Raw genomic sequence first — 27,710 nt, 5'->3', positions numbered from 1 at the left:
TAATTTTAAGAGTTTTTCAGGTGAGAATGTAGTTGTTTAAAGCTCAAATCTGTGGTTTATTTATAAAGATTTATGAAAATTTGATCCAGGTTGTGAGATCCAGGCAATCACCGGGCGCTCTGCGCTCATGTACCCCGCCTGGAACAGCCTTTCCTCGGCTGGTCCTTCTGACGTTTGCCGCTGACGTCTCTGTAGTGGTTAAACATGAGATATAATTCGTCTTGAGTAAATCTAACGGGCGATTTTTGGTCTTGTGAATCTATAATTTGTTCCCTGGCCAAACTGAGGGCTAAGTGAAATTTCATAACTTTATATTTAGGCTATTTAACTTTACCGTTGTAACATTAGACTAGAGCGCTGATTTTGTATGTTTGACTGAATTGTTTGCTTTATTTCTTATTTTATAGCTTCTTGTACTTTTTACTTATACTTTTATAATGGCTATTATTGATAATAACTAAAATTTAACAAAAAGCGACAGGGTTTAGTTTTGTAATTTTTTATTTTATTACACTGAAGATGATCAGAGTACAAATGCACATATTGCCTGAACCATATTAATAAGTTTAATATTTTTAAAATTTAAACGAAAAGAGGCAGGGTTGTGTTAAATATATATTTTTTTGTGTTATAAATAGTCTAACGTTACATGCAGTTAATATAATCAATACGCATTGCCTAAACCACATTTGTGTGGCTATAATGTTTAAGATTTCTTTAAATGAAAACGTAAAGAGGCAGTGTGGTGTTTTATAACATATTTAGTTTTATTGTTGCCTAAAATGTACATACAGAGATAACCGGAGTAACGTTAGCAGAGCGAGCTGAGTGACGCTTTCAAGAACGCGCTGTTCCATCAGCAGAACTACCGGACTCGCGTCCTCGGGAGTCATTCTCCTGAGCTGGGCTTGGCAAGTCCGAACTTTGCGTACTTGCTATTGAGAAACGCCTAATGTCGGCGGCGGCGCTTGGCTTCTTGTGACAAACATGCCGAGAAGCAAGAACCAGATCTGCTGCATGTCATCCATTATCCAAACCTGTAAGTAAAACACAGACAGTCAAATTTGTGTGACATTATTGCATTATCAACTTTAGAACAACTAAAAGAAACTACTTGGATGATTAAGTGAGAGATTATAATATAATACTGCGATACATGATTGTTAAAGCTGTTTTTAAACATTCAGATTTTGATTTTGCATCTAAGTCACCATGAATGATGACCCTTGACCCTTATCTATAATTCTGTATGACTTTCTCTGTCACCGGGTCAGGTTTATTTATGATAAAGAAACTAGTGATACATATTTACCATTATTTTTTATTGCAATTGACATTGACAATGATAAAAGCAAAATACTGAATTGTTTGAAATAAAAAGAAACTTGAAAAATATTTAATTATTGCTATAAACTATTAAAGAGAATTAAACTCTTATTAAACATGTTTATAGTGAGTAATTCACCATCACAATGAAAGAAAACTAAGAAACTAAATTAACTTTCAATTAAAATATGAACAGTTTTAATCATCACTACTCACAGAAGCGTCTCCAGTTTATAATGAGGATCCTCCTCCAGATCAGAGAGCAGCTTCACACCTGAGTCTCTTAGTTTATTCCCTGACAGATTCAGTTTTCTCAGGTGTGAGGGGTTTGATCTCAGAGCTGATCTCAGAGCAGCACAACTTTCATCTGTAACACCACAATACCTCAACCTGTAGAGAACAATGACACTCTTCGGTCTCTCAGTTCAGGAAACACTGATATAAATGATAAGATATATATGAATTTCTCCTGAACAGATTTGTGTATGAAAGCACTTGTCACCTCTTCCACATTATCCAATCTTATAACTATCAAAAACATTCAAAAGTAAAATGAGCTCAGAAGCTTTGGAAAGAATCCACTGAAGATTAAACATCCTTTTCAGTTACTTGATGGTAAACCTTTTTTGAATACATTATTGTTGTATATCATTCATTATTCACCACAGGGGAGAAACAGATGACGTTGAGACTTTTATAAAATCTTACCACAGTATCTCCAGTTTACAGTGAGGATCCTGCAGTAGATCAGAAAGCTGCTTGACTCCAGAATCTCCTACTTTATTCTCAGACAGATCCAGTTCTCTCAGGTGTGAGGGGTTTGATCTCAGAGCTGATCTCAGAGCAGCACAACCTTCATCTGTAACACCACAATCCCTCAACCTGTGGAGAACAATGACACTCTTCAGTGTCTCAGTTCAGGAAACACTGACATAAATGATAAGATAAATATGAATTTCTCCATTCTCCTCAACAAATTTGTATATGAAAGCAGTTGTCGCCTCTTCACATCATCCAATCTTATAACTATCAAAAACATTCAAAAGTAAAATGAGCTCAGAAGCTTTGGAAAGAATTCACTGAAGATTAAACATCCTTTTCAGTTACTTGATGGTAAACCTTTTTTGAATACATTATTGTTGTATATCATTCATTATTCACCACAGGGGAGAAACAGATGACGTTGAGACTTTTATAAAATCTTACCACAGTATCTCCAGTTTACAGTGAGGATCCTGCAGTAGATCAGAAAGCTGCTTGACTCCAGAATCTCCTACTTTATTCTCAGACAGATCCAGTTTTCTCAGGTGTGAGGGGTTTGATCTCAGAGCTGATCTCAGAGCAGCACAACCTTCATCTGTAACACCACAATCCCTCAACCTGTAGAGAACAATGACACTCTTCAGTCTCTCAGTTCAGGATCTACAGCTCAGATCAGCAGAACTTCATAATCAGACACTTAATCCACGGCATCATTAACAGGTCCAGTCTAGGGTTCAGACCCGCTTCTACAAACTGCTTGATTAGTTAGTTTCCATATCATAAAAAATACAAGAATATTCAATAACACTTTATTTAACAGTGTCCTTGTTACATATGTTACATGAACTTACCATAGTAATAACAGTAAATTATGCATAATTACATGCAACTAACCCTGAACCAAATCCTAATCCTACCCTAACCCTATAGTAAGTACATGTTGTTGCTTAATAGTACTTAACTCAGTACTTAAATATATAATTACACTGTAACAATGACACCTTAAAATAAAGTGTAACCAAATAATATTTTTTTTATGCAAGTACCCAAAAATCATCAACATATCTGTATATGAACACGGCTATCACATCTTTACATCATCCAGTCATGTTTAATCTATCATTAATATTGTAAAATTATGTCAGACACATTGGAAAGAATGTAATGAAAATAAAAATCAACATTTCCATTAGTAATTTCACAGTAGATTTTTTTTTTTTTTTTTGTATGGCAATCATTATTTACCTTTAAAATAGAGGACTATGTTGTAGGGATGGGTGATATCTTATCGTTTGCGATATACCGCTTAAAATTCTCCCCACAATAAAAATTTGTCTCCTCGCGATAATAACGATAAGTCTAATTGATGACGTAGTTTTGTGCGCGCCTGATTCACTGTTCACGTGCGGAGTGAAAACAAGCATGGCGGAAGGCGGACGTGAGGCTGAGGAGAAGCTTGTTAAGCGAGGAGCTACCTCCACAATTTGGAACTGGTTTGGTTACAGAAAATCAGATGAGCAGCAAACTACCGTAATATGCAAAGTTTGCAGAAACTATAGAACAGCGCGAGCGGGAAGCGGCACACCTCACGCGAGCAGGGCTTATATGCTCCGAGAACAGACACTGCACGGACACTGCACTAGTGATATAAAACACACACACACACACACACACACACACACACACACACACAGGTCTGTTAACTTAAGCAATACTTTTAAAAAGGTAGTCTAATATTTTTCTGACTAACAAATTACAGACACAGTAAAGGGTAGATTTAAATAAATAAAAACGAAATTTAAATAAATAAAAACGAAATTTCAATAAATAAAAAAACGAAATTTCAATAAATAAAAACGAAATTTAAATAAATAAAAATGAAATTTAAATAAAAAAAACGAAATTTAAATAAATAAAAATGAAATTTAAATAAAGAAAAACTAAATTTAAATAAAGAAAAAAACGAAATTTAAATAAAGAAAAAAACAATTTAAATAAAGAAAAACTAAATATAAATAAAGAAAAAACAAAATTTAAATAAAGGAAAAAAAATGAAATTTAAATAAAGAAAAACAAAATTTAAATAAAGAAAAAAAAGGAAATTTAAATAAAGAAAAATGGAATTAAACAAAACACAACACAACTTAAACATAACATAATCTGATATTTTACAAAAGAAAGTAATTTATCGTCATGTGTATCGTTATCGCAATAAATACCTGAAATTATCGTGATACATTTTTTAGCCATATCGCCCATCCCTAGTATGTTGAGACTTTTATAAATCTTACCACAGTTTCTCCAGTTTACAGTGAGGATCCTGCAGTAGATCAGAGAGCAGCTTGACTCCAGAATCTCCTACTTTATTCACAGACAGATCCAGTTTTCTCAGGTGTGAGGGGTTTGATCTCAGAGCTGAAGTCAGAGCAACACAACCTGCATCTGTAACACCACAATCCCAAAACCTGTAGAGAACAATGACACTCTTCAGTCTCTCAGTTCAGGAAAAACTGATATAAATGATAAGATATATATTAATTTCTCCATTCTCCTCAACAGCTTTGTATATGAAAGCAGTTGTCACCTCTTCACATCATCCAATCATGCTTATAACTATTGTTGTGGAAAATATGCAATTGTCCTGTTACAAGTATGCCTTTTTGTAATCTAGTTAACCTGTAATTAATAAAACTATATTTAACTGAAACTAAGAAGCTTGCCAGCCAAAAGTCTTTGATTTCTAAAAAACTGAACTGAACAGACCACGAAGAAGTCTTCTGACCTATAGATTGTGAGTATGAAAATTCAGATGCTTGTGATTTAGGACAGATTTGATGTACTTTACCTAACCTGAGAATAATCAACATAAGGATAAAAGTGTCTAGAAATACGCACCATAAAACACTATCAAAAACTATCAAAAGTAAAATGACCTCAGAATCAGAATCAGAATCAGAAAGAGCTTTATTGCCAAGTGTGCTTGCACCCACAAGGAATTTTTCTTGGTACTGAAGCTTCCAGTGCACATATACAAATACAAATACAACAAGAACATAGTAATACAAATTCTAAGAATGAAAATATATAAAAAATAAATAAAAATAGTATAAAAGTAAAAAAGTAGGGTCACAGTTGGGTTTAGTCTGAATAAACATTTACAGATTATGAACATATTTACAGTATTTTGAGTAGTATGAATAATATAAATATCACCTGAATTAGAGAATATTACACTAGACAGGGGAGTCTAGCGCATGTTACAGATTATAAACATATTTACAGTATTTTGAGTAGTATGAATAATATAGATATAAATATCACCTGAGTTTATTGCACTAGACAGTGGGAGTATTGCACTTACAGGCATATGCTTTGGGGGGCATGTTAAGTGTTCAGAAGGGAAATGGCCTGTGGAAAGAAACTGTGAAAGAAACTGTTCCAGAAGCTTTGGAGAGAATCTAATGAAGATTAAACATCCTTTTCAGTGACTTGATGTTAAACTTTTTTTTGTATATTCAGTGTTCCCCACAGGTTGAGAATGTGCTTGTGGTGGGCAGGGCGAAGCGGCGCTTATTGAGCGGGTTCAGAATAAACTAGTCAAACAAAGGTTTATGAACTCTATTTATTACAGACAATACTCAATATCCTTAACAAATAATTTAGAAATAATGTAGAAATTCATATTATGCATAAATTCATAAAATTTTACTACAAGCTTGAACAAATATTTTCATAATGAAAACTATTTACAAAGTTGACAGTTTCTGTCTGAGCAATTATTTTGTTATTTTAATTTTAATATATTAAAATTATTTTTCTCTGCTTTGAAAACAACTTTCTAAGGCATGCCTGTACGGATCGGTTTCAGGGGCAGGTGCGTTTACTAATGCTTAAGCGTGCAGCAAGGTGCTCTCCTTGAAGTTTATTTCACATGTCAGTTTTAAAAGGGACAATATTTTTTAGGGCTGGGAGAAAAAAAATCGATTGACCTAACGATTTCACCTTTAAACGATTTTAAAATCTTTTTTTTTATTACAGAATCAATATTAATTCAAATTAAATTGCTTTATATTTGCCCATGCTTGTAGATGAGGTTGACTGAAGTTAGCTACTTTCGTTTCAACAGAGGATGAAATGTGTCGTTATCTTTGAGTGTTGAGTGACGTAATATAAGTGGACACGTAAAAGCGTATTGAGTCTGAATGCATTGAAAAGCCATCGCAAGACGCGCAGCGCTACTCATATGCTGAGAGAGAGATAAGACAGTAGAGCTGCATGATTCTTTAAAAGACTCTGATCTCGATTCAAACACCCACGCAATCTTCTTCCATTTCATCTGTCTATTAAACCTTTGACAAAATCATATCGCAACATTCAGATCTGTGTTGCCGCTGACCCAGAGAGAGTCGTCATGAAACAGCAGTCTTTTCCTCATAGTAGCCTATCATTATTTCTGTGATACAATAGTTCAAATTATCATAAAAGTACTGGGATAAAAGTTCAAAGTTCAAATATAAACACTGATGTCTATGATAGCGATCAAAATAGAGTAAGTCAGCTTTTGATTTGGCGCTTAAAACAACGCATTTATCGATTACATAGTTTCGCCACGAGGTGGCGACAAGTGACTGTTAAAATTTTTATTTGTTATTGAATCATTTATTAAAGAGAATGTAGTACTGTATGTTTCTAAAATATGATAAAAATATGATGAATTGTTTTTGTAAATATGTCTCATCTTATACATCATGTACAGTCTGTCTAAGTGTATGATTTAACTTTTCCCCATGGTCTAGTCATCGAGTCATTCATTCATTCAGTAACAAAGCAAGTGACTGTAATTATGAATGAATCATTGATTCAAAGCCGCAGATTCGTTCACCAACACTGCTGCGGATTTCGTAGCTATTATTTTGTTGCAAAAAATACTGACAAGACTGTGTTTAAAACGAACGTCACTTAATATTAATACCTTTCATTTGTTGAACTGTTGTATAAAATCAATGTCACATTTGCAATCGTGTAGATATTCGTAATGTGATCACAGGAACTTTGAAACTTTGAAGAGTTTGAATCTTAAATCGATCTCTATGCACAGTCTGTGTCTATATTTGTTCTTCATGCTAGTAAGTGCTAAATACCCACTTTTACAAAGGTACATGGTCGAGAATGGCAGTATAGCGCGATTTGGCAAGGCAACATAATCTGAACGCTCCTATCATACCATACACGCTGCTTGTGTGAATGCAAAAAACTTTTGACCACAAAAGATGAGGTTATTTGATCGGCTGTCATGTATTTACGGCATTTTACCTGCTAGAAATACATGCTCAGTTTAAATGTTATTTGAAGGTGGGGTAGAATTAAATGAACGGGTTAGTATTCCGAATACTCAGAATTCCATTTTACTTCAGAATATTGTCTTTAAACTTCCGTTTATGCGGTCGCTCTGTGTATTTCAATGGCATCGCTCTCGAGGAGTAATTAACTGGCGAAGTGGATTTCGCCACAAAAGTTGTAAAGTTGTATTTATTGTAAAGTTAACAAAAGTTATCATGAGCATTATAATGTTTAAATCAGATGTCTTAACAAATGTCAGTAGACCAGGAAGATTTTGAAACGAGCCGTTTATTCATAAATACGTTAGATTGCAGTCAGGGGCGGCTGGCCAATAGAGGGCGCTAGGGCGACGCCCCCCATGAGCCAGACCACAGTTTATGAGCCACATGCAATAAATAAAGAAGTAAATACATCCATACATCCTCCACCCCCCACACCCCCCTTCATGTGCACGCGCACTAACCCCCCAAATCATTCTTGTCCGTGATTGGCAGGAACACTGTTTGTTATGTTTCGTGGCCAAGGCTGGGCCAGTTTTTGTTGTGGTCTGTGGAGCCTGGGCTGTCTACAGAGACCGCGTTTTTCTACAGTGTGTTCAGGGGACAGGCAGCGAGCGGATAGTGAGGAGATGTTTGCTGGATGTGACAAAAAATGATTTTGGCCTAAAAAATGTGTGACATCGCTTAGACCACCTTTAATTTATAGCATCAAATAAACATGAATGATCATAAGAAGGAATGTTGTTTTAACCGCGGAAAGATGTCAGTACACACCGTTTTTCAAGTTCAAATTCTCCAACGTTAATCTTCTAACTCTCCTGACCGCTTTGTCAGACAAAAATGGCAGATGGCGGATTATGATTGGTCAGATCGCCTGTCAATCAAACTCCCTGTGAAGGGTCAGTTCCCCACTGAAGAGAAAATGACTGAAATTTCACGACATCATTTTATGAGTAAAAATGTATCTTTGTTTGGTGTTTATTTTTCATGGACTTTCAGGACTCATAACTTGCCTGAATTAGGTTCTGAATTATACAGCGTTCAGCATGCAGTTGATGGTGTCCAGTTCGTCACTTTGTTCACAGTCATTTCACGATCAGTTCACACTCGACGCTGCATGCATCTCTCTCTCTCTCTCTCTCTCTCTCTCTCAAAACAAAATATTTTACGCATTTTACACGGGTCATCCAACTGAATTGGTACGAAAGCACATGCTAAACTCATAAATATGATCCTGTTTTATCAGTGTAATGATTGTTGTCAGAGTGACTTACTGAACTGATCTGGACTCTTTAACCACAGGCATCAGCTTCTGAAGAACTTCATCTGCTGTATTTTGTGCTCCAATAAACTGATTTAGATCAAAAACATCCATCTTCTGCTCTGATGTCAGCAACACATAAACCAGAGCTGACCACTGTGAAGAGGAGAGTTTGGTTCCTCCTATTTCTCCAGATTTCAGATAATCTTGGATCTCCTGCATCAGAGAATCGTCACCCAGTTCATTCAGACAGTGGAACAGATTGATGGATCTCTCTGGAGAGCGATTCTCCCTGATCTTCTGTTTGATGATCTGAACTGTTTCGTCTTTGTTGTAGGAGCAGCTTCCAGTCTGTGTCAGTAGTTCTCGTAAGAGAGTCTGATTGGACTCCAATGAGAGACCCAGAAGGAAACGCAGGAAAAGGTCCAGATGTCCATTCTTACTCTGTAAAGCCTCATCCACAGCTCTCTGATACAGGCCAAGCAATGGATTAAATGACACCCAAGCAAGGTCTTTAATGATATTTATGCAGTTGTTTGTTAAGGAGCGGTGCACAAAAACAGCTGCTAGATGTTCCTGGATGCTCAGATGAACAAAGCAGAAGACTTTCCCCTGACACAAGCCCAACTCCTCTCTGAAGATCTGAGTGCACAATCCTGAGTACACTGATGCTTCTGTCACATCAATGCCACACTCTCTCAGGTCTTCCTCATAGAAGATCAGGTGGCCTTTCACAAGCTGCTGGAAAGCCAGTTTCCCCAGTTTGAGAATCATGTCTTCATCTTTCACTTTCTTCTCATAGTCCTTCTCATGTCTGATGTTGGACTGAATGATCAGGAAGTGTGTGTACATCTGAGTGAGAGTCTTGGGAATCTCTCCTCTCTCTGCTTCACTCAACATCTCCTCTAGAACAGTGGCTGAGATCCAGCAGAACACTGGGATGTGGCACATGATGTGGAGACTCCTCGAGGACTTCAGGTGTCTGATGATCCTGTGGGCCAGACTCTGATCACTGATTCTCTTCCTGAAGTATTCCTCCTTCTGTGGCTCACTGAAGCCTCGTACCTCTGTCACTCGATGGACACACTCAGAGGGGACGAGATCCGCTGCTGCTGGTCTGGAGGTGATCCAGATGAGAGCAGAGGGAAGCAGATTCCCCTCAATGAGGTTCATCAGCAGCTCGTCCACTGAGGCTGATTCAGTTATATCACACAGTTTCACTTCACTCTTAAAGTTCAGAGACAGACGACACTCATCCAGACCATCAAAGATGAACAACACTTTATATTCACCACTGGATATTTCCATTTCTTTAGTTTCCGGGAAAAAGACATGAAGAAGATCTGAAAGACTGAGTGTTTCGTCCTTCATCAAGTTGATCTCTCTGAAAGGAAGTGGAAATATGAGCTGGACGTCCTGATTCTCTTTCCCTTCAGCCCAGTCCACAATGAACTTCTGCACAGAGACTGTTTTTCCAATGCCAGCGACTCCCTTTGTCAGCACAGTTCTGATGGGTTTGTCTTGTCCAGGTAAAGTTCTAAAGAATTTGCATTTGATCGGTGTGTCCTCTGTTTCTGCTCTCCTGGATTGTATCTCAATCTGTCTCACCTCATGCTCATTATTGATCTCTCCACTTTCACTCTCTGTGATGTAGAGCTCTGTGTAGATCTCATTCAGGAGTGTTGGTTTTCCCTGCTTTGCTGTTCCTTCATACAGACACTGAAACTTCTTCAGCAGGTTTGATTTGAATCTGCTTTTGACCAGTGAAAGATTGACAGATTACAGCTTAAAGAGAAAAGTTTTAGCAAAATAACAACACTCTCTAATTAAATAATTGGACAATATCACACAAGCAACAGTGCTGTTGGTCTACAGTATATATCAGTAAAACTGTTATTTGGCCGTTTGCACAAGTCTCTAGGAATTGGATATTGATATAAATTTCATTTTTTGATTCTGTTCTCAATTCAAATAAATCTGGAAATATCTGAGATACATGTACATTTTGTAGGGAAAAAAACTCTCATCTAATGCAGTAAACTATACAGTGGACTAGGGCTGGGACGGTATGGATTTTTTCTTACCGCGGTTGAAAAGCAAGAAATTCCTGTGGTATTGCGGTAAACCGCTTTAAACCTCAACCCCCCTCCCCAAGTTTTTTTCTGGAATGTCGCGGCTGGAACAACAAACAAAGTGTGGCGATGATAATCTCAGGTACTGTTTATGTGCTTTATTTAATGTTAAAAGCATGCAATGTGACTTTGAATATCGTTTAGTGCTCCAGCTTTGTAGCTGTAAAAGCAACAATGGATAATTCACCTCAGATCTTGATATTAAACAAATGGAAACAAGAACGTTCGAACTGTGAACATACAAGTGTATTCTTTGGCAAATATTGTTTTAGTAACTCAGTAGCCTATGTATTTTTAATAATGTTTAAATGGTGTAATATTTGTGAATTTAATTATGTAGCCTACTTATCCATTTTCTTGCAAGTGCCGTCAAGATTTCCTCTCTGGTGCTGTGAGTGTGCACTTGCCGCGACCGCGAGGGTTGACAAATGCGGTCTTCTGCGGAACTGTGTTAAATAAGCACGTGCTGAGGTCCTGCTTTTTACTTTTTTTTTATTTACGGTGCGGCTTGGACGCGGCGTCCTTCGAAAATAGACTAGGCGCCTATCTTTAGCGAAGCGGCGCGGAGAGACATTTCTGAAACGCGCCGCGTCATGGCTGTTGTAAACACAAGCATTGACTAGAGTGGGCGCGATCCGCTCCGGTAGCCGCGTCGCAGCCGTAACGCGCCACAGGGGTTATAGTCAATAGCCTACGAATGGAATGTTATTATGTGTCATCGACCAACTTGCGAACTTGCGAAAGGTCAGATTTGCTCCATCTTTTGATGATGTTTTGTTTAGAAAACCTTGAATCCATGTAAGACACAATGTTATTAGACACAATCCATGTCATTAGAATCAATGAATCCATGTCATTAGACACAACGTGAACACATGTGAAGGCCAGTGTTTTTTTTTTTTTTTTGCGGTGATGACGGTGACTAGCTCAGACGTCGGTAGGCGTCACGTGACCGCGGAATTGCGGTAATGCGGTAACCGTCCCAGCCCTACAGTGGACCTGCTTCACTTGGATCATTACTATAATATTAAAGGTAAAAATTAGCAACAATGTCCAAATTATTGCATTCAATAAATCAACATTCAATTTAATCTGAAAATCTGAAGGCCGGTTTAATGAACTTCCATAACCTGCAGCTCCTGAACTTCCTGAAAGAGTTGAGAGGCTCTGAAAGTCTGTGAAATACTGATGGTAACAATAATCAACTCTTTTTAATAGAACAAGAAATGTGACCTGATTCATAATTTTCACACTTTGACGCAAACACATTTTAGTTTGAGTTTCTCATTTTTCTTATTATTTGCAATTAGTTAACATATTTTAATTAACAATATAACTGAAACAGATTTGGATATACATTAAATAATGAATACATCCCTAACAGGTTAAGATCATAACTCTCTAGTGTTCTTTCTAGCTTACTAATGAACTTCTGTATGACCATTGTATAACTTTTCTGAGTTAAATGTAATGTTTCTTAATTCACAAGCTGTTTTATCTCTCCATGGTTGAAACATATTTCAGTAAGTTGTACTGTATATTTCAACATATATTCTTGTGTTCATGGTTCATTCATGTTTATTTCATGCTATAACTAGCAATAAAGATATGATTGGTTCTCGCTGCCGTTTAAAGGAAGGGTTGATAAAGCGTCTGATAAATAATCTGTCATGCCACATTAAAGAGCGACAAACCGTACGTCTGCATCTGTTCTTGTTAGTCCCTGATTAGTTAACCTTCATCCACCTGTGTCTAGTTACAGTAGTTCCCTCGTTTACCCTGTGTATATATTCTCCCGTTCAGTTCTGTCCTCGATTATTGTTCGTGTCTATGTTAAAACACGCTGTTGTGTCCTGTTCACCTGCTTGTGTACATTATCTGTGTTTACTATCTATTTACTTTATCTATTATTAATAATGGATAGTCTGAGTACAGTGAGTTACTATCAGGATGAGTCTGTCTAGACAGAAATGTTCTACCTCATTTGAGTTGATGTTTGTCTCCTCTTAAATGTCATGTTGTCCATAGACCGGTCACTCTTCATGGACACACAGCTGGACTCTGGTGCCTGTGATCTCTGCTGGGGGAATCCACTTCAATAGAATACAGACAAGAATGTATATAGTAGGGGTGACCACGAATAGTCGAAGATTCGATGCTTCGATAGGAGGAGCCTGATTCGACTACCGATCTCACGGTCGAATCTTCGCAGAGGTGTTATGAAACGAGGATCATGCCACTTTGGCTATATGAGGGCGCTCAATGTCTGATTTCACAGAACTACCGGTTTTCTGTCAATACGTTAATCTTCAGCCTATTATGATAATGCTGTATATAAAAATGTGCAAAGAAAGAAGCTTTTAATAAATATTTTTGAACGTGTGTGAATAAATCCAAACACCCCGTGACAGATTTAAGTTTCACTTTCAATCCGTGACCGACAGAGGAGCGTCTTCGCGGCAAGGATTTAAATCTTTAACAATGTCTGGGATAAGAAAATCTAAAGTGTGGATGTACACCATCAGAAAGGATATTCTCCAAGGCTGGATTTAGCATCAGGAAATCCATCACCATGATCGCACTTCTGCCGGCCAACGTTAACAAGTTGGTTTTCCACAGGACATTCTAAAATGCTTAACGTGAAAAAAGCTTTTAAAACGCTTAAAAGGCACTTTAACGTGGCTTAATGCATGTACACAGTACACACTTTATTAAGAAACCATACTATGTGCAGATAAGCAGATGAACCCAGAATATGAACGCAATGCGTTCCTCCTATAGTAAAGCGTTTTCTTTACGTAATTTGATATTTTAATTTAACTATTTTAGGAGATTAAGTCGTTAAACGTTTTTCATGTTAAGTGTTTTAGAATGTATTTTATCTGCGTGCACAAAAGACTCCAACGGACACAGACAGTGAAAGACTGGATTTGTTCTCTCGATCAGGTAACGTTAGGGTACAAGTGATTTCAAAACTTTTCAGCCGGTTCTAATTAGATTTTTGGATGCTGTGAACATTTTTAGCTAAAGACTGCCACTCCAGTTTAGCATTTATTGTTGTTTCTGCAGTTAAAAAGACAAAGTTGAAAATTCTGGCTACTATCGTTATTTGAATAATTTCTTTATTTTTATTTTATTTATTGATCTGTCAGGGTTATCTAATCTAACTATTTGTGGCTTGTGTTTTGAATATATGTTCCCCAGCACTTTAGGCATTTTGCACACATTTGCTCATCTTGTGACTTGATTCTGATTTATTTCGTTTTGTATTTTTATTTATTAGAAAGGTATATTCTGTTCTAATTTAATTTAGTAAATTAATTGTTAATTTTTTCGGTGCATCTATGTTGTGCTGTACTTAGAGCCTGCTCGCACAGGTAATTTAGCCGATTTAATTTGATTTGCATGTGAAATGCAAATCCTGTCTGCAGTGTGGCCTTTCTGGAGTTATGTTATTTCTTAGTTTCATTGATCCAAAATGTTTTTATACATTTACTTCTATATCTTTGTGTGATTTTCTGTACATCACGGCTTTGAAATGTTGAAGCCCCGCCCCCATACACATGATTCGACTATTAGTCGACTATAGGCAAAACTTTACGATTCTGATTCGACTATGAAAATCCATAGTCGGGGACACCCCTAATATATAGTTCATTTTACATGTATAGATTGGTTCTCTATATGAGGTTTATCTACATTTATCCATCCATCTGTCTATTCAGGTCTTGCAGTCTCTACTAATGAGCTGATGAGCTGAAACAGGTGTTTTATATGAGGGAGACATAAGAAAATGTGTAGTGGTTGTGTTAGGGGCTCCAGAGAAGATCTGGGAAGAGCTGATCTAGTCTCTCTAGACAAAAATGTTGTACCTCAGATCAGTTGATGTGTGTTTTCCCTTAAATGTTATTGGCTCTCCCATAGACGTGTCACTCCTCATGGACACACAGCTGGACTCCGGTGGGTTTGATTTCTGTCTGCAACTTTGGCTTCAATAGAAATCAGACAAGAGTTCATTTTGGCAATGCTTTTTTTTTTTTTTTTTTACATCCAGATGCAGAAAAGCTTCTGAAAATGTTGAAGAGTGATTACAGTGTACAAGGGTCATTCACCTGTTTATTGACATAGATGTGTGCTCTTTTAATAGGAAAGTGTATAAAGACCCTGTGTGAGACGAGACCCTCAGGGCACCAACTATATCTAGAGGCGGAAAGTAACTAATTACAAATACAGTTATTTAACCAAGCTCAGCGCTTTTCAAAGTTCTCTGTCTGTCCGTCAAACATCAGGACTGAAGCTCTGGATCAGCTGTGAGAGGAGACCTGATCCTGTGCTCGACTCCTGCTGTTGCAGCGCTTTATAATAGTGTGAGTTTTGATAATAAGTGGATATTTGCCAAATTATGACATACATGCATTATTTGTGTGTGTCTGTGGTCTTTCTGTCTGTCTAAACAAATATGTTGTACCTCAGATCAGTTGATGTGTGTTTTCCCTTAAATTTGATTGGCTCTCCCATAGACGCGTCACTCCTCATGGACACACAGCTGGACTCCGGTGAGATTGATCTTTCACCCTTAAACTGACTTTAATAGAACAGAGACAAGAATCAACTTGGCTGATTTAACATGAAAATAAATCCCACATGAGAAGGATGTCTATTAAGACAGTGTGTTGAAGAGTGATGAGACTGTCCAAGGATAATGTCATATATCATCTAGCTGTCTACTGTATCTGTGTGTCTTTGGACAGTGTTTAAAGACCCTGAGTGTCTCCAAATACTGTATATCCCGGCACCAGAATATGATAGAGACAACAGATCACTATACCAACCCTGGCAAACACACACACCACCCTGTTATGTGCAGAAAATGAGTCTTCTATAACATTAAGATCATATGAAGATTGAAGTACCTGAATCCTGGAGAAGAATCTCCATGTCTGAATGTGTGTGTGTCGTCCATGATTCATTCAGTCTTCATGGAGCTGCTCGAGTAAGAGACCAGAAACTCTCATTCACACACACTCAAATACAAAACATTTCATTGGACATTTTCTTCAGTGTGTTTATGGAGACACAACTAATCAGATTTCTGATATCTAATCAATAATTATCAACATATAATGTGATTTTTTCAATCATGTTAAAGGGTTACTTCACCCAAAAATGACAATTCTGTCAGTAATTACTCACCCTCATGTTGTTCCAACCCTGTAAGACTTTCGTTCATCTTCGGAACACAAATTAAGATATTTTTGATTAAAGGAGTCATAACCTAGTATTACCTTGGATACCCACGCTCTATTATAGTCTTTCAGGCCCTTCTAAAAAAGAAAAGTGGAAAAAAAATAAACACAGAGCTCCCCTGACCCTTATTTCTAAAGGCATTATTGTCTCGCGAGATCTGATGCGATATTTTGGCTATCGTGGACAGTCATTTTAATAATGCAAATGAGGGGCGCGTTGATAGGTGGCAGGAAGGAGGGGGGTTGACACCGCAGGTAACTTCAGCATATCATTCCAAAATGACATCATGGCGCAAGTTGTGAATGAACCCGACCTGGCCGCGACCTATGGAATTCAATGTCTGTGGTTCTCTGATTTCTCATTACTATGACTGCCATGCCCAGTTAGCGTAACTTTAAATGTAACTGCAATCTCAGTCATTTGTTGTTTGCAAAGTAGCAGCCATTCCCCATGTTTACCTCGAAGCTAATACTCCCGCTAGCATACAATAGCCGCATTAGCAGTTAGCTACTGTTTGTTACACACAGTAGAGCAATAAAAACAGTCTTACCGTTTCAATGCAGGCAAGTCTCTGATTGTTGGAATGGCCCCTTTTTCCAAACGGAGCTTCGATGCCAACTTCGCCTGATATTGCCCCAAATTTGTGAAGGATTCCGGCGTAAAATGTTTAGCACAGACACCGAACGTTAAGCCAGTGGGAAGGGTTGTAGGAACCGCGTCATTAAAAATGAATTTAATCCACTGGTCCCTGATAGCTAGGTCCGTTCTTGGGAGAGAAAACACATTTCCATGTTGATTCTTGCAATCAACAACAGAGCAACTCACGTGTGCACTACGTTTCTGCATCTTTCTCGACTGAATATGAGGCGGAGAGGGGCAGGGCGGGCTTCCTGCAGCATAGGTTTGCGGTGTCCATATATGGTATATCCTGCCCCGTCTTGACGTCAAGTCGGCGCAGAAATTAAAATCTCGTATTTGAGTGCGTGTGCACGTGGGCTGGTTTACAAACCCAGGGGTAAACAAACGCTTCACTTTTAAATATCGGCTTCCCGGCCAGTGTATAATCGTTAGGCAATCATAACATACATTGATTCTCGTGGAAAAGTGAAAATTACAGGTCATGACTCCTTTAAATCTGAGAGCTGGATCACTCCTCCATAGGCTTCTAAGGGATTGAAACTTGCTGGCCCAGAAAAGTTATTAAAGGCATCGTTAATATAGTCCAAGTGACTACAGTGGCTCAACCATATGTTTATCAAGCGACTAGAATACTTTTTGTGCGCAAAAAAAAAGTAAAAAAAAATAACGACTTTATTCCACTATTCATTATCTTCTCTCTGGGTCTGGGAGAGAGAGAGAGAGAGAGAGAGAGAGAGAGGGAGGGAGAGAGAGAGACATTCAACGTCGTAGAGACATTCAGTCTAACGTGGGCTCTCAAAATTAACTTCGCTAAAACAAAAATAATGATTTTTCAAAATAGATCCAGGTGTAGGGAAAATAAATACATCTTCAGAGCAGGAAACCAAGTCCTCCAACACACCAATGATTACACATATCTGGGACTAAAGCTGAGTTCAACAGGGAACTTTAATCTGGCTGTGAATGAACTGAAAGCAAAAGCAATGAGAGTCTTCTACATGATTAAAAACACTATTCGACATGAAATTCCAATTCAAACCTGGCTAAAAATCCTAAAAGCAATAATTGAACCCATTGCTCTGTATGGCAGCGAGATATGGGGACCTCTCAAAACCCAAGATTTCTCAAAATGGGAAAAAGAAGAAATCGAAACTCTGCAAACCCAAATTTGTAAAAGCATCCTAAAAGTAAACAGAGCGACACCAAACAACTCGTGCAGAGCTGAATTAGGACAATACCCCTTGCTGATCACTATCCAAAAAAGAGCTGTGAAATTCTACCAGCACCTGAAGAGCAGTGACCCGAGCTCATACCAGGCTGAGGCCCTGCGGTGTCAGGAGAAGAACCGGCACCGGAGCGCACTCTCACAGCTGATGCTGAAACTACAGCCAGACCAGCACAGCACTATCTGGCCCAACCAAATTATTAAATTACAAAAACAAAATTACATTACCTATTGGAAAGATGCTACTAAATCACAAAAGAAGATGGAACTCTATTTACACCTGAAAAGAGATTATAAACCAGCAGAATACCTGACCAAGTACAGGCTGAGTGACCACAGTCTGGCTGTAGAGAGAGGTGTGTGTGTGTGTGTGTGTGTGTGTGTGTGTGTGTGTGTGTGTGTGTGTGTGTGTGTGTGTGTGTGTGTGTGTGTGTGTGAGTGACCACAGTCTGGCTGTAGAGAGAGGCACAGGCAGAGATGGCAGCCGAGAGAGCAGAGACTGTGTTCACTGTGCTCTCCTCTCAGAGAGAGGTGGAGACAGAAGAACACTTCCTGATACACTGTGATCACTATCACAGCATTAGATCGGACTATTTCACTAGATTCCAACAACTAGAACCACATTTTATGGCACTACCAAATTCAGAAAAATTAAAGCATATTCTGGGAGAGAACTCCAGCACAATCACAACAGCAGCAAAATATGTGACAGCCTGCCACAAACTACGAGAGTCAGCCAGTGGACAAAACTACAGTCAGAATCATTCTTGTCTTGTCTGAATGTTGGTACAAATGTAAAAAGGTGTTTTTTTGTTGTTGTTGTTGTTGTTGTTTATATAAATGTATTCATGCATTTGTTTACTGATTGATTGATTGATTGATTGAATTTATTGATTATTTGTGTATGTAATGTCCATTTATGTAATGGCCAATGCTTTGGCAATACTGTACAAGTCATGCCAATAAAGCTCATTTGAATTTGAATTTGAATTTGAATTTGAATTTGAGAGAGAGAGAGAGAGAGAGAGAGAGAGAGAGAGAGAGGGAGAGAGAGAGAGTGTGAGAGAGAGAGTGAGAGAGAGAGTGAGAGAGAGAGAGTGAGAGAGAGAGAGTGAGAGAGAGAGAGAGAGTGAGAGAGAGAGAGTGAGAGAGAGTGAGAGAGTGAGAGAGAGTGAGTGAGAAAGAGAGAGAGAGAGTTCAACATTCAGACTTCAAAAAAGAAATTCATGATTCTGACATCATAATACTGCAAGAAACATGGAATGTTAGGGATTTGTCCACTGGCTGCCCAATTGGATTTAGGGAAGTAGTTCTACCATCAACGAAACTAACAGGGGTGACTCAGGGCAGAGAGTCAGGGGGGATGCTGATATGGTATAGAGCAAATCTCATAAACTCAATCAAAACTATACAAATCGGAAAATTTTACATTTGGTTAAAAATCCAAAAAGACATAGTCTCCACAGACCGTCACATATTATTGTGTGCTATATACCTCCCCCCAGCCGAATCTCCCTATTACAGTGAAGAAACCTTCTCCATCCTGCAAGATGAGATTGGCCATTTCCAGACCAAAGGGAATGTGTTAATGTGTGGCGATTTAAACGCCAGAACTGGAAATGAACCAGACTTTGTCAGCACACAGGGAGACAAGTATACAAACACCAGCCACCCTCTGCCCTCATACCAGCTCAGAAATAATTATGACCAATTCACAAACAGAAGTGGGGGGAGTCTACTTGAGCTCTGTCGATCACTGGGCCTGTATATAGTGAACGGTCGCATACGGGGAGACTCTTTTGGTTGTTATACCTTTAATTCTTTCCTGGGCAACAGTACTGTCGATTATTTCATCACAGACATTGACCCAGTGCATCTCAGAGCATTCACAGTCAGTCCTCAAACACCTCTGTCAGACCACTGTAAAATTACGCTATATTTAAAACGAACTCATACCAATGAATCACACAGACAGCCCTCTCATTTACTGAAGCTGCAACAGCCCTACAAGTGGACAAAAAAACAGCACAGAAAACTATCAAAATGCAATAGAAAGCCAAACGATCAAATTATTATTAGACAAATTTATAATTAACACATATTCACAAAATACATTAGGCATAAATCTGGCACTACATTACAAACATATTCCACCAAACAGCATCCATATGCAATTTGAAAAAGAAATCATCAAAAAGAAAACCAAAAAACACCAACGAAATGTGGTTTGACAGTGAGTGCAAACATATCCGAACAACAGTACGAAATCTGTCAAATCAAAAACACAGAGATCCTGACAATGAAGAACTCCGCCATCAATATCATGAAGTTCTTAGACTGTACAAACAAACTCTTAGAGTAAAAAAGGAAAAACACACAGAACAATAATTTCAAGAAATGGAGGAGTCAATAAATACCAGTAACTTCTGGAACAACTGGAACACTCTCTATAGACCACAGCAGGAGGAACTGGCCATTCAAAACGGGAACATATGGAGGACACACTTTGAAAATCTGTACAAAACGACTGAAACAAATCCTGCTCGAAATGAATTAAAAACCAAATTAGAAATCCTGAAAGAAAAAATTAAAGACAATCAGAACCCCCTAGATTTCCCAATCACAGTAAATGAGCTTACAGAAGCCCCTTTCACACAGAGATTCCGGAAAATACACGGATAAAGTGACCCGGGATTTGACCCGGGTTTGTTCGATTTTGGTTCATTCACACTGCCAGTGATTTTCCGCAATCAGAGAGTGCGTTCACACACAACCCGTAAAAATCCCGTAAAGACACGTGAAATCGATGTGACTTGTAATGTCTCAGCAGCATCTTAAGTTTGCTGATGAGCTGCGATTTCTCTCTCTCGAGAAACCACGCTTGTGCATTTTTTACTCTGATTCGATCATAAACTTGCACATTACGTACCGTTTCACAGCTGGCGAACGATCCCGCGCTTCAGCGTCATCACTACGACACGGCATTATTACGGCTTTTGTTCATACAGCACGTGTTCCGGGACTGAACACGGCAATGTTACTAGGTCCCCAACCCGGCATCGATCCCGGCATCAATCCCGGGTCGTGCTTGCATTCACACAGAAGGTTCTCTGGCAATTTGCCGGTAATTTCCCGGGTTCAAAGCGCTGTGTGAAAGGGGTTAGAGAGACTACATGCTTTAAAACCCAACAAGGCATGTGGCATTGATGGAATATTAAACGAAATGATCAAATACACCAACGACAAATTCAAAACCGCAATAATCAAATTATTCAACATTGTTTTGAGTGTAGGATATTTCCCCGACTCCTGGAACCAAGGCCTGATTACACCAATCTTTAAACAAGGAGACAAATATGAGCCAAACAATTACAGAGGGATATGTGTCAATAGCAACCTGGGGAAAATATTCTGTTCGATTATTAATGTAAGACTGCAGAACTTTCTCAAAACCCACGAAATTCTGGACAAAAGTCAGATTGGTTTTCTGCCCAAACACAGAACATCTGACCACATCTACACCCTCCACACCATCATCGATAAACATGTATACCAGAATAAATCCAAAGTCTTCGCTTGCTTTATTGACTTTGAGAAGGCTTTCGATTCGATCTGGCACGAAATACTCGTCCTAAAACTACTGGAAAATGGGATTGGAGGGAAAACATTTGATCTGATAAACACCATGTATAAAAACAATACATGTGCTGTAAAAATAGGGAATAAGTGAACAGAATTTTTCTCCCAACATCAAGGAGTCAGACAAGGTTGCCCATTGAGCCCTACTCTATTTAACATTTATATAAACGAATTAGCCAAAGCCTTAAATAACTCCACTGCCCCCGGCCCAACCCTGACGGACTCAGAGATCAGATGTGTCCTCTTTGCAGATGATTTAGTCATTCTGTCAAAAACAAAAGAGGGACTACAACAGCTCCTCGACATCGTAGAGACATTCAGTCTAACGTGGGCTCTCAAAATTAACTTTGCTAAAACAAAAATAATGATTTTTCAAAATAGATCCAGGTGTAGGGAAAATAAATACATCTTCAGAGCAGGAAACTAAGTCCTCCAACACACCCATGAATACACATATCTGGGACTAAAACTGAGTTCAACAGGGAACTTTAATCTGGCTGTGAATGAACTGAAAGCAAAAGCAATGAGAGTCTTCTACATGATTAAAAATACTATTCGACATGAAATTCCAATTCAAACCTGGCTAAAAATCCTAAAAGCAATAATCGAACCCATTGCTCTGTATGGCAGCGAGATATGGGGACCTCTGAAAATCCAAGACTTTTCAAAATGGGAAAAAGAGGAAATCGAAACTCTGCATACCCAAATTTGTAAAAGCATCCTAAAAGTAAACAGAGCGACACCAAACAACTCGTGCAGAGCAGAATTAGGACAATACCTCCTGCTGATCACTATCCAGAAAAGAGCTGTGAAATTCTACCAGCACCTGAAGAGCAGTGACCCGAGCTCATTCCAGGCTGAGGCCCTGCGGTGTCAGGAGCAGAACCGGCACCGGAGCGCAGTGACCCGAGCTCATTCCAGGCTGAAGCCCTGCGGTGTCAGGAGCAGAACCGGCACCGGAGCGCAGTGATCCGAGCTCATTCCAGGCTGAAGCCCTGCGGTGTCAGGAGCAGAAACGGCACCGGAGCACAGTGACCCGAGCTCATACCAGGCTGAGGCCCTGCGGTGTCAGGAGCAGAACCGGCACCGGAGCGCAGTGACCCGAGCTCATTCCAGGCTGAAGCCCTGCGGTGTCAGGAGCAGAAACGGCACCGGAGCGCAGTGACCCGAGCTCATACCAGGCTGAGGCCCTGCGGTGTCAGGAGCAGAACCGGCACCGGAGCGCAGTGACCCGAGCTCATACCAGGCTGAGGCCCTGCGGTGTCAGGAGCAGAACCGGCACCGGAGCGCAGTGACCCGAGCTCATTCCAGGCTGAGGCCCTGCGGTGTCAGGAGCAGAACCGGCACCGGAGCGCAGTGACCCGAGCTCATTCCAGGCTGAGGCCCTGCGGTGTCAGGAGCAGAACCGGCACCGGAGCGCACTCTCACAGCTGATGCTGAAACTACAGCCAGACCAGCACAGCACGATCTGGCCCAACCAAATTATAAAATTACAAAAACAAAATTACATTAACTATTGGAAAGATGCGACTAAATCACAAAAGAAGATGGAACTCTATTTACTCCTGAAAAGAGATTATAAACCAGCAGAATACCTGAGCTGTGTGAAAGAGCATAAAGTGAGAAAGACCCTGACCAAGTACAGGCTGTGAGACCACAGTCTGGCTGTAGAGAGAGGTGTGTGTGTGTGTGTGTGTGTGTGTGTGTGTGTGTGTGTGTGTGTGTGTGTGTGTGTGAGTGAGAGTGACCACTGTCTGGCTGTAGAGAGAGGACGGCACAGGCAGAGATGGCAGCCGAGAGAGCAGAGGCTGTGTTCACTGTGCTCTCAGAGAGAGGTGGAGACAGAAGAACACTTCCTGATACACTGTGATCACTATCACAGCATTAGATCGGACTATTTCACTAGATTCCAACAACTAGAACCACATTTTATGGAATTACCAAATTCAGAAAAATTAAATCATATTTTGGGAGAGAACTCCAGCTCAATCACAACAGCAGCAAAATATGTGACAGCCTGCCACAGACTCAGAGAGTCAGCCAGTGGACAAAACTACAGTCAGAATCATTCTTGTCTTGTCTGAATGTTACTAATGCGTTTTTTTCTTTCTTTTTTTCTTGTTCATATAAATGTATTCCTGCATTTGTTTACTGATTGATTTATTGAATTTATTGATTATTTGTGTATGTAATGTACATTTATGTAATGGCCAATGCTTTGGCAATACTGTACAAGTCATGCCAATAAAGCTCATTTGAATTTGAATTTGAATTTGAGAGGGAGAGAGAGAGAGAGAGAGAGAGAGGGAGAGAGAGGGAGGGAGAGAGAGAGAGAGAGAGAGAGAGAGAGAGAGAGAGAGAGAGAGAGAGAGATTTTTGATTTTTAAAAAAAAAAAAGATTTTATTCCATAAAATCAATTCCAAAAACACAATCATACATTATACAACTCAATTAAAAAAATAGAGAAAAAGATAGATCCCCTCCCATCACAGCACAGAAAATATTTTTATAACACCACTGCATTTCAAATGCTGTCATATCATTCATTATTTTATAATACTTAAAGTCAACAACAATTCTAGACTTAACATAGGCTTTAAATAAACACATAATCTCTTGGCCAAGTCTATTCTCTATTCTATTTTTCCTGCTTATATAAATTGCAAGCTTTGCTTGACCAATTACATAGTTGATCAGCTGCCATTTTACTCTTTGCTTTTGACTATACCCTGCCCCCAAAATAAAGGCATTATGCGTGAACTTCTCTCCAAATTTTGAAAACACTTGACTCAATAAAACAAAAAGTGATTTAAGTCTTACACAATCTAAAAAACAATGAAACACTGTTTCCCTTAGACCACAAAACACACACTTAATTTGTTACATTTATATAGCGCTTTTTCTGAGACCTCAAAGCGCTTTACATAGAAGGGGGAATCTCCTCAACCACCACCAATGTGCAGCATCCACTTGGATGATGCGACGGCAGCCATATTGCGCCAGAACGCCCACCACAAACCAGCTTACTGGTGGAGAGGAGACAGTGATGAAGCCAATCAGTATATGGAGATGATTAGGAGGCCATGATAGACAGAGGCCAAGGGGCAAATTTGGCCAGGATGCCGGGGTTACACCCCTACTCTTTTTCAAAGGACATCCTGGGATTTTTAATGACCAAAGAGAGTCAGGACCTCGGTTTAACGTCTCATCCGAAGGACGATGCTCTTTTGGCAGTATAGTGTCCACTATATAGCGTCACTATACTGGGGCATTAGGACCCACACAGACCACAGGGTGAGCACCCCCTGCTGGCCTCACTTAACACCTCTTCCAGCAGCAACCTGGTTTTCCCAGGAGGTTTCCCATCCAGGTACTAACCAGGCTCAGCCCTGCTTAGCTTCAGTGGGCAACCAGTCTTGGGCTACAGGGTGATATGGCTGCTTATCATTAACACTTGGATTAATAACAGAAATAATTGCATTAACTGCCACAGAACCGTGTACAATTCTCCATGGTAAATCTCCAGATTTCTTAATCAATGGTGGTTTATAAAACACTCTCCAAAACGGTTTCGTTTTTTCACCCATCCCAAGCTTTTCCTTCCAGACTGTATCAACTCTCCCATTTAAAGCAACTCTATTAAAAACCTTTACACAACACTGAAAAAGAACTTTGCCCTCTACTATATGTCCAAATCCAAATCTTTCAGCCCGTGAAGGTCTAGCAAAGGACCTGTCATATCCTTCAAATCCGGAGTAATTCTAATTTTCGGAACAAGATCTTCTTTATCCGGAAACTCCAAACCCTTCCCAAAATCCTTAAGTAGTGTGATTTCCACATCCGTGAGCTTCTTCCTCCATTTTTCTACTATTGTTCCTGTGTGGCGAATTGACCTTTGCCCCAGCATCAGGGCTACTGCTGTAACATCACTTAAATCAGGTCCAGCCACACTAACAATTTGCCTCAGCTTCACAGTTCCAGAGGCACACAACTTCTGAGTGAGGCCTGGTACCTCATCCGTTACATCTAGACGAGCCCCTTTGACTAGGGGCTCCTCCAACAGCCAAAATAAAGAGTCTGAATTGTCCATTCTCTTTAGAGAGTGAAGAGTCCCCACATTTTAAAAAGTCCACAATAAAAAGGAGATATGTTATTCAGATTCAACTTCCTGTAATCCATAAAAAAGAGGCCAACATCAAGTCCAAGTCCCTCCACCCTTTGTAGGATGACTTTGGTCAAGTTCCTCCACACCAGATCATCGGGGCCTGTTAAAAATCTCTGAATGAATTGTAAACGAAAAGTTGCCATTCTGCTTGGCAAATGGACCAAACCTTGTCCACCTTCATCTTTAGGAAGAAACAATACACTTTGTGGAATCCAGTGCAATCGATCCCAAAAAAAAAATCCACAAAAATTATTTGCAGCTGAGATAATAACCCTATGGGTGGATCCACACAAAACAGTTTATGCCAGAGTACCGAAGCTACCAAATTGTTCACTATTAACACTCTTCCCCTAAAAGATAATTGTGAATGAATCCACTTCCATTTAGCCAGTCTACCAACCATCTTCTCTACTACCCCATCCCAATTCTTTTGTTGTGTAATTGCATCTCCAAGATAAACTCCCAAATATTTGAGACCTCCCTTTTTCCAGGTTATTCTATCAGGTAAAACTGGTAGGCCCTGCTCCCATTTTCCTATAGCCAATGCCCCGCTCTTTTCCCAGTTTACTTTAGCAGCTGAGATAACTCCAAAATCTCTTATAATACCCTCCATATGGTTAATATCTCGCTGCCCATTAACCATGATTATGACATCATCAGCATAAGCTGAAACTTGAAATATATTACCATTGTGCAAAGAAAAACCTTCAATTTTTTATCGTAATTTATTCAACAAAGGCTCAATAGCCAAAGAATAAAACATTCCCGATATTGCATAACCCTGTCTAATGCCCCTAAAAACCTTAAAAGGGGCAGTCAAACCACCATTGATTTTCAAAACACTTTCAATGTCCTGGTACATAACTTTGATCATATTAATAAACTCCAATCCAAAATTAAAAGCATTTAAAGTTTTCCAAAGATATCTGTGCTTGACTCTGTCAAACGCCTTTTCTTGATCGATAGAAACAAGACCCAAATCAACACTAGAAAGATTGCAAATATTTAAAATATCCCGTATAAGGCAAACATTATCAAAAATAGATCGTCCGGGAATACAATAAGTCTGGTCAATATGGATGACTTCCCCCATCACCTTTTTCAGCCTATTAGCCAGGGCTTTAGAGAATATTTTCAGGTCAGAGCATAGCAAACTCACTGGTCTCCAGGTCTTTATATCTTGTAGATTACCTTTTTTAGGTAACAAGGTAATCATCGCTCTTCTGCAGCTTAAAGGCAACAACCCCTCAGTTAAGCTCTCATTGAGAACACCCAACAGGTCATTACCCAAAACCGCCCCGAACTCTCTGTAAAACTCCACAGGGAGCCCATCCATGCCAGGGGCTTTACCCCCCTCCATCGCTTTCAGAGCAGTGAACAGCTCCTGCTCACACAACGGCAGCTTCAGCTCCGCTTTAGAGCTCTCTGAAACACGGGGTAGACCTTCGTAGAAGTGAGCAGACAGATCATCATCCTCAACATACTCGCTGCTGTACAGCCCAGTATAGAACCGTACGGCCCTCTTTCTTATCTCAGAGGGTTCTGTTAGCTCACGCCCATCTTCAGAGCACAAACAGTGAATGCAACGACTCTGACCATTCTTTCTCTCAAGACTGAAAAAGAACTTAGATGGGGCATCCATTTGTGAAAGGTTAAAAGTGAGAAAAGCGTTTTGTATGAAATCCATACGTGCAGTTTCCCTCACAGGGCTCGCACGTAAAATCTGCGGGAAATGAGTCTCTAATGTAGGCTAGCTAGTGAGTTGTGAGTGAAAAGTCTGCTGGCGTAGTTTTAGAAATACTCGTCAGATGAAGTGACTGAGGTAGCCTAAGTTCCAGCACAGTCTGCGTGTGTCTTCTGTAATGTCTCGAACCATCGTTTCTGCCAAAAAAAGGCTTTCAAGAGCTTGATATAGCCTAGTTTTTTTAGTAAATGTATGACTACTTGCAATCTTTATATACAGCGACTGAGAAA

At 39.4% G+C, this 27,710-nt stretch overlaps 1 protein-coding gene across 1 annotated transcript in view; it reads right to left on the bottom strand.

Moving 5' to 3' along the window:
- Positions 1 to 744: 744 nt before the first annotated feature.
- LOC311300292 (protein NLRC3-like) overlaps positions 745 to 27,710 on the bottom strand; it is a 51,691-nt gene continuing 24,725 nt past the window's right edge. Inside the window, exons 2-11 of the mRNA XM_084424516.1 lie at positions 15,734 to 15,805; positions 15,289 to 15,405; positions 14,693 to 14,809; positions 12,800 to 12,913; positions 8,702 to 10,438; positions 4,380 to 4,553; positions 2,533 to 2,706; positions 2,035 to 2,208; positions 1,543 to 1,716; positions 745 to 1,037 (exon numbers count right to left, since the gene is read on the bottom strand). Of these exons, the coding sequence (XP_084280642.1) occupies positions 1,028 to 1,037; positions 1,543 to 1,716; positions 2,035 to 2,208; positions 2,533 to 2,706; positions 4,380 to 4,553; positions 8,702 to 10,438; positions 12,800 to 12,913; positions 14,693 to 14,809; positions 15,289 to 15,405; positions 15,734 to 15,783 (2,841 nt within the window). The 5' untranslated portion in view covers positions 15,784 to 15,805 and the 3' untranslated portion in view covers positions 745 to 1,027. The remainder of the gene's footprint in view (positions 1,038 to 1,542; positions 1,717 to 2,034; positions 2,209 to 2,532; positions 2,707 to 4,379; positions 4,554 to 8,701; positions 10,439 to 12,799; positions 12,914 to 14,692; positions 14,810 to 15,288; positions 15,406 to 15,733; positions 15,806 to 27,710) is intronic.

Source organism: Rutilus rutilus (assembly GCF_951802725.1).
Source record: "Rutilus rutilus genome assembly, chromosome: 11".
In the NCBI taxonomy this organism is placed as follows: domain Eukaryota; kingdom Metazoa; phylum Chordata; class Actinopteri; order Cypriniformes; family Leuciscidae; genus Rutilus; species Rutilus rutilus.
This window is presented reverse-complemented; position numbering and strand designations above follow the sequence as displayed.